Source organism: Leopardus geoffroyi, chromosome E1, assembly GCF_018350155.1.
Source record: "Leopardus geoffroyi isolate Oge1 chromosome E1, O.geoffroyi_Oge1_pat1.0, whole genome shotgun sequence".
Taxonomy (NCBI): Eukaryota; Metazoa; Chordata; class Mammalia; order Carnivora; family Felidae; genus Leopardus; species Leopardus geoffroyi.
The window spans coordinates 9,634,036-9,644,151 of record NC_059330.1 but is presented as its reverse complement, the minus strand read 5'-3'; the positions used below and the strand labels follow the sequence as shown (position 1 = coordinate 9,644,151).

The window sequence follows — 10,116 nt, the reverse complement described above, 5'->3', positions numbered from 1 at the left end:
CTTCCTAGGAGAGCCCAGAAGGCGCGACGCTTCGACAGGGAAGCGTCCGGGGAAGATTCCCGCCGCCGGCCGGGGGCGGGGCGAGGCGCAGTGACGTCGGCGTGCGTCACGCGCATGCGGGCGGCCACGACGACGCCTCCTCCTGCCTCACGGTCGGGCCAATCCGACGGGCGCTCGGCACTGGGGGCGGGACGGCCTGGGTCCGGCTTGGCCTGCAGTGCGCCGAGGACGCCGCGCGAGCATGTACCGGCTGCTGAGCCCGAGCCTGGGCCGAGGCCTCCTGCGGGCCGCGGGGCGGCGGTGCCGGGACTGCTCGGCGCGCCTGCTCCTGGGGCCGGCAGGAGGCCGCGCGTCTGAGGTGGGGGTGCCGGTATCCCGAGTCGCGCCGCGCGGCCGGGGCCCGGGCCTGCTGCCACTGCTGGCAGGTGAGGGGCGCGGGCCGGGCGGGGCCGGCCGGGCGGGGACCGGGGCGCAGGCCGGGCCCGGTGACCTCAGAGCCCCTTCCTGCAGCGCTCGCCTGGTTCTCGAGGCCCGCTGCGGCAGAGGAGGAGGAGGAGCGGCAGGGAGCGGGCGGGGCCGCCGCCGAGGGCGCGGTGGACGAGACCGAGGCCGAGATCATTCAGCTGCTGAAGCGAGCCAAGGTGAGGCGGCCTTTGTGAACGAGGCCTGTTGTTGGCTTTGTGGGTGCGCGGTGCGCGCTCCAACTCCCGCAGGCCGGATGGAGGCTCCAAGGGTAGAATTGCCCGGAATTCGATGGGTCATGGCTGGGAGTGGGGGGCGGGGTTGGCATCCGTCCAGGCTTGTCAGACCGCTGCAGTCTCCGGTGCAGATGGAGATGGCACCAGAGGCATCGCGCTTTTATCCAAGCAAAATTAGCGGAAATGTTTTTGTAGTTGTTTTTTTTTGTTTGTTTTTTGTTTTTTTGTTTTTTTATCAGGGAGCCAGCCAGGCCGAAAGGACCGGCATAGAGAATTGTGCACGTATGTAGCGTCCTGAAAACGCACCTCCGTGTTCGGTGCGCACGGTTTGGTTCCGATCTTTCTCATGTCTTCCGTTTCTCCACATTCCTTCCTGTTTTCTCCTCAGGTTAGCTCCTCTCTACCATTGGGCTCCCTACCGCCTCGAGGCTCACGACGTCTGAATTTGTATTCGTGTACTGCAGTGTGCTACCGACATCCCGTCTCCACTTTGAAGGCTCACCTACCTCTCAGACTTAACGTGCCCGGAGCTAGACTCTTGATCTTAGTGGCCTCCCTTGCACAGTCCTTCACCCTCTTCTCTTTGCTCACACCTACCCCGTTTTTCAGCCTGGAAACCTCGTCATTGTTAAAACTCACAGTACCTTACCACCGCCCCTTGGTACACTTACAGCCCAGCTACAAATCCCGTTGCCCCCAAATCTAAAATATTTCTGAAATCTGTCCCTTTTCTCTATCTCCTCTGGGATCACGCTGGCGTCATTGCCACAGTCTGCCGTCCAGTAGTTTTGCCCGCCCTGTTGCCCGCGTCTCCCTTGCAGTCTACTCTCCATGCAGCAGTCAGAATACCGTGTTTAAAAAATGTAAATTGGGTCATATTACCTTTTTTGAGTGACTTCACACTGCATTCATGATAAAATCCAAGCTCCTTACCATGGCCTGCAAGACCTTGCATGACCTATGCCACCCTGCCTTCCCACCAATTTGGCAATAATCCCCTGGCTCATCCTTTTCCCTTCACATCTGTTTCCTTTCGTTTCTTGAATGGTTCTTGAAGACCATTCTCTTCAGCCCCTAGTGCCTTTGTTCATCCCCTCCTCTGTGGGTCATTTTCCCCCATAACTTTTCCCCATGATTCCTGGTTGACTCTTTCCTTCCTGCCTCAGTTTAACTGTCGCTTCCTTGGAAGGCTTCTCTGGCTCTCATTTAGAGGAGACCGCTTACTGTTCCTTCCCTTTACTTTTCTTCGTAGTTTTTATCATTAGTTGTAATTAAGCTTATTGGTTCCATAAGTGGCTTCCAGCCTGTAGGAAGAGAAGAAAAAGATGTAGGACAAGCAGCTTCCTTATAAAATATGATGGCATTCCTTACAAAATTGCTCACATTCCTGCTGTCTGCATCTGTTGGCCAAATCTTTGTCGTGTGGCTACACATAGCTGCAAGAGAAGCTGACCGCTCTGTCACCATCGTAGATATAAATCCTGGTGCGTAGCTGGAGTTCAATAAATATTTGGCGAATTAAATGACTAGCTTTCTCCTGTGTGTTGGGACGTATAGCCGTATCCACTTCTGTCTGGTAGTGCGTACATCTGCCTTCTTTACCTTTCATTTTCTGTTATTTTCTTTGTTTTCTCTTTTCAGTTGAGCATCATGAAAGATGAGCCAGAAGAGGCTGAGCTAATTTTACATGACGCTCTTCGTCTTGCCTATCAGAGCGATAACAGGAAGGCCATCACTTACACTTATGATTTGGTAACTTTTCTAACCAGTCTGAGCCACTGATGACGAAGGGCGGATCCAAGAGAAGGGTTGCTAGCTCTCCTGATTTACACTCCTGCCCTTCAGGATGTTGTAAAGCTTTTTGGTTTTTGTTTTTACTAAGTTTTCTTTCGGTTTCAAATGTTATTACCCTTGGGGTGTCACTTATACAAAGTCTGAATCCTAGACCGAAGATTAAATATTAGTATTTGTTTCTTCAGTGATGAATGGATCTAGATTTAGTTTGTCATCAACAAAGATTGGGCAGCTATTTGCACTCACACTATTGCTATACTTTGGTGTTAGCAGATTAGTGACAAACCTTTCTCTTTGAACTGTTTTTTAATTTAGAGTGTGAAAGCAAAAGGGAGTCATTAGCTGAAAGGTTTTGAAATAAGTAGAACACAGTGCTCTAAACTGAAAACAATTTGTAATTTGCTTTCAGATGGCCAACTTGGCATTTATACGGGGTCAACTTGAAAATGTAAGTAAGTAAATCACTTTGTAATATTTTGAATTTGTGAAGGACTAGCTTCAAGGGACCTCTGTTAGTAAGGGTGCAGGTGAAGGTGCTATAACAAATAGGCCCCAAAATGGAGTGACTCAAACAAGAAGGTGTATTTCTTTTTAAAGCATTGTTCCATAGGTAGCTACACTAAAGAAGGGTGGGTACCTCTTCTCCATGAAGTGATCCAGAAGCCTGGGTTCTTATTTGTTTATTTATTTTGAAAGAGAGCATGCACATAAGCAGGGTAGGGACAGAGAGAATCTGCCCTGTCAGCGCCGAGCCTGGCATGGCACTTGAACGCATCAACAGTGAGACCATGACCTGAGCCAAAATCAAGAATCAGGTGCTCAACCAACTGAGCCACCCAGTTGCCCCTGGGTTCCTTCTAAGATGTGTTCTCCTCTGCATAGGTGAGCTGGCTCACCTCCAGCTGCCAGGAAGAAAGAAGAGGGAAGCGGCAGGCAGCTTCCTTATAAAGTAGAATTTAGAAACTGTTTCTATTCCTTCTACCTGCATCTCTTGGCCAAAACTTCATCATATGACTGCACCTAGGCACAAAGGAGGCTGACCTGTTAAAACAGAGAAGATTCTATAACTAAAAAAGTGGGGGAGTGAATAATTAGGGGACAGGTTGCAGTCTCTGCCACAGGAGGTTTGGACGAAAGGTTAATTTCTGTAGTTTGTTTCTGCTCATCACAGAATAGTTTTTAAGGAGCCCAGAGGATGTGGGGTCTTGGTATTCTTGTCTGTTTTCCCATCACAAGGATATTTTTCTGTGTGTGTGTGTGTGTGTGTGTGTGTGTGTGTGTGTGTGTGTGTGTTGTGTTGTACAAGGGGTGACGCATCAGACTAGTACTTAGAATCCAGTGTCATATAGATAGTGGGGCCCAAGTAAAAGAAAAATCTTTTCCTTATGCTTTTAGGCGGAAAAACTTTTTAAAGCAACCATGAGTTACCTGCTTGGAGGGGGCATGCAACAGGTAAGAACATTGCCTGGGATTGGGCCCCAGCTGAAGCAGATTTCAAAATAGTTTTGCTTCCTGGAAACTCCACCCAGCCACCAACATGTGCTTTGGTGAAAAAAAAAGGTGGATTATTTTTTTTCCCCTTGGACCTGTATAGAAACTACCAGTCTTTCACTCATGCAAAAACATGGTTGCTGAGGAATTCAGTTGCCTAATTCCTCCAAAAGGATAAAAGCTGTGGTTTTCAGGCCAAAGGCAGTCTAGACGTTGATCAGAAATAATCCATGAGGAAATTTAACTTGTGAATTTTCTTCATTTTTCTTTCTCCCAACAGGAAGACAATGCGATAATTGAAATCTCTCTAAAGTTGGCCAGTATCTATGCTGCTCAAAATAGGTAAGTATAGTGAGAATCTAGGTGTGGCAGCCACCAGGGAGTTGGGCTGTAGGCAGATAACTTTAACCCCAGGATGTTATATAATTTTCATTTACCTTCCAGTCATTTGGGTCTCAAAAACACTGGGTGTTACACTCAAAGCGTTCCCTCCCTCATCTTTGAAATCTTTAGTCTTTTCCAAGTTTTGCCCTGCTGTTTCCAGTAGCCTCTTGAGTGGGACATATAGCCCTCACGCCTCTGGCTGCACTGTGACAAAGCTAATCGAGCGTTCTGTTCCTGCCTGAACTGGGAAGGGAAGTTACCATTAGAACTTTAGTTTAGCTCTTTCTAGAAGAGGAGGGAGTAATGTAAAAGCTTTTGGGGATAATATACTTGGAAGAAACCATTTTTGGATGGAAGTATCAACAAACCAGGAAATTAGACATAGTTGAATGATAAGGGGGTTGGCCTCGGAGTGTCTCAGTGGCTAGTCCAGGAGACAGTGTTTTTAAAGCATGTAAAGGTGATCAGGTAGCTGGGTTTTAAGAAGGCGAAAGATCTAGGAGTGGAGAAGTGACCTCTGGATAAGTAGGATAGGAAATCAGTGCTCATTTAAAAGTACTATGTGAGTTCTAAATCCTTATAAAGGAGAATCTTCATGCTTCACAGGAAAGGCTTTGGAAAATAATGTGGATGTGTGCCAGAGGTCTCAGGAACACTGATGAGTGAGGCCTGGTGCCTTTCATCCTGTCTAGGCGGAGTTCAAAGGAGAAATACCTAAGCTGTAAGCAGAGATCTCCTCTAGAGAGTTAGATCTTTTAGAGTATATTTAAGGGAAGATCTAAGACTAGCTTTTCCTTGGGTTTTTAGCTGCTACAGTAGTTGGGTACCAGAAGTTTGGAATGACCTCACACCTAATGCTGTAATGAGTGCTTATTGAGGCCAGGGGCTCTGGCACAGGTCCCTGCTGTCCTGGTCACCAGCTCCTTCATTCTCAGCAGAACCTGCATTTGGTTGGACACTAGATAGGCTAGAGCTTGTGAGGGCCTTTGACTTCAAGTCTTTGGAGGAGCTTTGAGGTTGGCCTGTGCTGGGGAACATTGCACCTGGGATCTGTCTCTTTTGGAGGAGTAACAAACAGGCCTGGATGTCGATGGGGTATGAACTTCTAGGATAAAAGAAGCCCAAAGCCAATCCCAGTGGAGAGTAAGATGAACTCCTGCTCTCGTACAGGCACAAGTGTATTAGTAACCCCTGGTAATTAGCCTGTGAGTTCCTCTATACCCTTCTCAAAAGTATTTTTTCATTTAGTTTGATTAAGAGAAGCATGAAGCAGAAGATACATAACTAGACTTGGGGCTTAGGAATGCTGATAATAGTAGGGGGATTGTTAATAGGCATTTTACTCTGACTAGAAACATCTAGTGGGCAGCCTCCCCCTGCTCCATGTCCTGGCTGGATAGGGTCCCTCCTGCCAAGGTTTGGGTCTGGAGAAACTTCTGTTCTGAGAACAGAATACAATGTGGGGTCATCTGTTATCCCCTGGCAAAGCACTAGAGGAGAAGGGGCAATCTTTGTAGTGCTGCTTCGCCATAGCAGAAGGGCAAAAACCGGGGGTGAGCTTCTGGAAGGAGAAGGAATTTCTGTTGTGTTTGTGCATCTCTTTATAGAAACCAGCAGTTGACAGTTGGTTGTCTTTAGGTCAGTCTGCCTGACGTTTGGGTGTCCTCTCCAGTTGATTCAGGGTCCAGGATTAGAGAAGGCTTAATGCCTTCTACTGCCATAATTAGGAATTCCATTTACATAAAAGAAGCTTTCATTGAAGACGTACAGGTTGGAAAGCTAATAAAGTTAATAAACCTCTCCAGAAGTTGCATGAGATCAGTAGTTAGAACCCTTGGTGCAGGGGGCCTTAACCTCTGTTCATAATAGTATTACTTTGAGCGGGTGTAAGACTCCATTTCCCAAATGGAGAAACTGAGTCACTTGAAACTATTAGTGGGAGATGATGCTTCCCATCTTACACTTCCTTTACTAACAATATTCAGACCCAAGCTGGGAAAATGAGAATAAAAGAGGAGTTTGTGAAAAGGTGAACAGCCGATTGCTGATCTTTGCTTTACAGACAGGAATTTGCTCTTGCTGGCTATGAATTCTGCATTTCAACCCTAGAGGAAAAAATTGAAAGAGAAAAGGAATTAGCAGAAGACATTTTGTCAGGTAGGGAGACCTGACTGTTTTCTGGACATTGTCTTTTTTGCCACAGAGCTTCATTGTTATATTGTGATAAAGGGAAAGGTGTCTGAATTGGGGGAGGGCAAGTTATCCATTTGGGGAATTAAGTGGCAATTTTTAAGATCTCAGCAGAGGGTTTGGGATAAGATGTCTTGTTTAAATAACTTGACCTTGTTTGTTTGTTTAACCCTTCAGTGGTTCATTTATTTGTTGACTTTTATTATATATGACCTCTGGAAAATTGGGGAGCAGAAAGGAGAGGTCTTTTTCTTTTCTCTTGGTTCAGCTACCAGTCAGTCACAATGCTAATTAATTACCTTTTGGTACCAGATATGTACCAATTCATAAAAGATGAAGAGAAAACTGAGGTCTTTGCAGTTCATCCTCATTACGAGGGAAGAGTGTAAAGAACGATTTTAGGAACAAAATGGGATGGTCAGGAATCTCTAGCTCTCGACCATTTGGGTTTCTTAATATGGTTTGAAATATTGGGAATTATCAGATTCGACACTGATTTCATAATTCTTACTTCACACATACTGTATGCCAAGAGCTACAAGATGCTTTAGAGAAAGAGCAGTCAACTCTTGTCCCTAAAGCAATAAATAGGACTTGAAAGAGTTATTTTTATTCAGTTGTCTTCCAGTTTTCTCTTAAACATAAACCAGTTTTTCTGTTCCACCACTGCACTGAAGCCACCCTTATCAAGGTTGCCAGTTCTCAAGCCTTCCCTTCCCTACGCTGCTTATTAGCAGCTCTGACCCAGGTGATCTTTGACTCCTACTGGACACGCTTTATTCGCTTGGCTTCTGGGACACCTTAGCCATCACTCACCTTCCCCTTCGCCACCTCTAAAGTTAGCAGACCTTGGGGCTCACACCCTAGGAGATAACATATAGCCCCATACCTTTAAATATCAGTTATACATCTTCATCCCCAACTTACACATGGACTACAGACATGAACTGGGTAAGATTGTCTACCTCACATCTTGACGTGAATGTCTGCTGGTCAGTTCACACATAACGTGTTTGAAATCAGTCTCCTGATTTCTGCCACTCACAAACTTGCTTCTCTGCCAGTCAGCCTAGTCAGTAAATGGCACCACCATTCATTCACTTGCTTAGCCAAGAACCTAAGAATCACCTGTGATTCCTTCCTCATTCCTGATTGTATTTCATCAAGTTATATTAGATCAGGCGTCAAAATATATCCATATCAGACCATGTCTCATCCTCTTGCCCTACTGCTTTGGTGCAGGATATTATTGTTTCTTGCCCAAACACCTGTAAATAGTCTCCTCAAGAGTTTTCCTGCTTCCTTGCCTTACACAGTCTGTTGTCCATACCACAGGCAGAGTGATCTTTTAAACCTCAGTGCCTTTGCATCACCTTTAGAATAAATTTCAGAATCCCTGCATGGACTTGTAAAGCCCTATATGATTTGACCCCTGCCTACTTCTACATCACCTACTGCTTCTCTCCCCCTTGCTCTTTCCACTTTGACCACACTGGTCCTGCTGTTCTGTACAAGCTCATTGCCATCTCAAGGCCTTTTTACTTATTCCCTCCCCCTAGCCTGTTCTCCCATACCTTTGCGTGGCCATTCAGTTTTCTGCTCAGGTATCACTTCCTCAGGAGGCCTACCCTAACTAAAACAATCATCTCTTCCCACCTATCCTTTACTTTTCTTCCTCACACTTGAAGGTAGGAGTGTGTGTGTGTGTCCGTTGTGTGCTCATGTTTGTATGGCCACTAAGCATATTTTTGTTCCAAGTGTTTTTAGTATTTGTCTTCCCTAGCAAAGAAGGATAGAGATTTCAGCTGTTTTGTTCACTGCTAAATCCTTGGTACTAGAGCAGTGCCTGACATGTAATACAGGCTCAGCACTTGTTGAATGTAGGAACAGAAGACCAGATAGGCCCCAAGTAAAGTTTCAGTGTGGTGTAGAGGCTTTGAGGGAATTCACAAAAGATATAAAGATGAGTCTAGCTATCAAATAATTCACTTTTGAACTATCTACACTCTTGCTGTCTTTCATTTGTAGAATTGACTATAGACAGTTCCTTAAAAGTTTCTGACTTCCAGAAATAATACCAGTGCATGTAAGACAATTTAGGAAAGCATTAGGAAGGAGGTGACAAAGATCATCTGTAACACTACAAAGAAGGAACTACTGTTTATTTTCTGGTGTATGTCTTTCCAGACTTGTTTTCCCCCCTGTGCTGTTTACATCTTAAGAAATAAGGGATCGGGGCGCCTGGGTGGCTCAGTTGGTTAAGCGTCCGACTTCGGCTCAGGTCATGATCTCGTGGTCTGTGAGTTCGAGCCCCGCGTCGGGCTCTGTGCTGACAGCTCAGAGCCTGGAGCCTGTTTCAGATTCTGTGTCTCCCTCTGTGTCTGACCCTCCCCTGTTCATGCTCTCTCTCTCTCTCTGTCTCAAAAATAAATAAATGTCAAAAAAAAAAAATTTAATAAAAAAAAAAAGAAATAAGGAATCATACTGTATATGCTTTTTTTTTTTTAAACTTAGTAGTATATTGTGAAAACACTTTTTTCTAGGCACAGGAACTCTTGTTGGAAAGAGAAAACTAATTTCTGTTATAAACATGGTTTTTACATTTTACTAGTTATGCAATAAAGAAAATGTTACACTATTCTTAATCCTATTTTTTCTAAAGAAATATCACTCAATTATTTATTTATTTTTTAAATATATATAGAGAGAGGTGGGGAGGGGCAGAGAGAGAGGGAGACCTAGAATCCCAAGCAGGCTCTGCGTTGCCTCTACAGAGCCGGACGTGGGGCCTAACTCATGAACTGTGAGATCATGACCTGAGCTGAAATCAAGAGTCGGAAGCTTAACCGACTGAGCCACCCAGGCACCCCTGTTATGACTCAGTTTTAAACAAAGTACATCCGTTGTCAAATTTATGTGCTTTTTATTTACCTTACTAACTATCCCAAAAGCGTATTACTTAAGTTCATGTATAAACTTGGTCTAGGGTACTTATTTTGTTTCTCATATTATAAATATGTACGTAATTACGGAGGAAGTACGCATACAAAATTACGTGAAAACAGATTACTAAACAGTGTAGGAGGAGCCCACTTTTCTAGAATATGTAGATTAAATGTAGGTATAGAGTAGGTATAGGTATAGACTGAATGATACTAAAATATAGACAGTGATTACTTCTGGCTGGTGGATTTATAGGGCATTTATGTCTTATGTGTGTTTTTCTGGATATTCTATAATTTTTTGGAACATTTTTTTAAATTACTCTTATCTATATAGTATCAAAAGTCAAAGGATGTTATAAGACTTAATTTAAAAACATTTCCTTGCCACACATCTTCCTAGGGTAATTTTCAACTCTTAACCAATTTCTTCCGGTATTTTCCTTCATATTTCTAAAATAACATATAAAACTATTTTTGTAATTAGTATTTTTACACTCTGTTAGCTTACAGAAAAGGGAACATTTAGTGTAACTTTTGGTCGTGTCTATAGTATTACGAATATATGAGTAGCTTTAGCTGTTGAGCCAAGTAACATGATCATGTAGTTGCATTTT

The 10,116-nt window shown here is 44.5% G+C and overlaps 1 protein-coding gene across 5 annotated transcripts in view; it reads left to right on the top strand.

The window, feature by feature from the left end:
* Positions 1–88: 88 nt before the first annotated feature.
* Positions 89–10,116, top strand: part of TTC19 (tetratricopeptide repeat domain 19) — a 45,817-nt gene continuing 35,789 nt past the window's right edge. For 3 of the 5 annotated variants that reach the window (XM_045487498.1, XM_045487496.1, XM_045487497.1), the window contains exons 1-7: positions 166–425; positions 511–641; positions 2,340–2,450; positions 2,902–2,940; positions 3,888–3,944; positions 4,264–4,325; positions 6,430–6,524. In XM_045487498.1, coding sequence (XP_045343454.1) covers positions 242–425; positions 511–641; positions 2,340–2,450; positions 2,902–2,940; positions 3,888–3,944; positions 4,264–4,325; positions 6,430–6,524 — 679 coding nt within the window. In that variant the 5' untranslated portion in view covers positions 166–241. Of the gene's footprint in view, positions 426–510; positions 642–2,339; positions 2,451–2,901; positions 2,941–3,887; positions 3,945–4,263; positions 4,326–6,429; positions 6,525–10,116 lie in introns of all 5 variants that reach the window. The other 2 variants (XM_045487494.1, XM_045487495.1) reach the window with 2 other exon arrangements.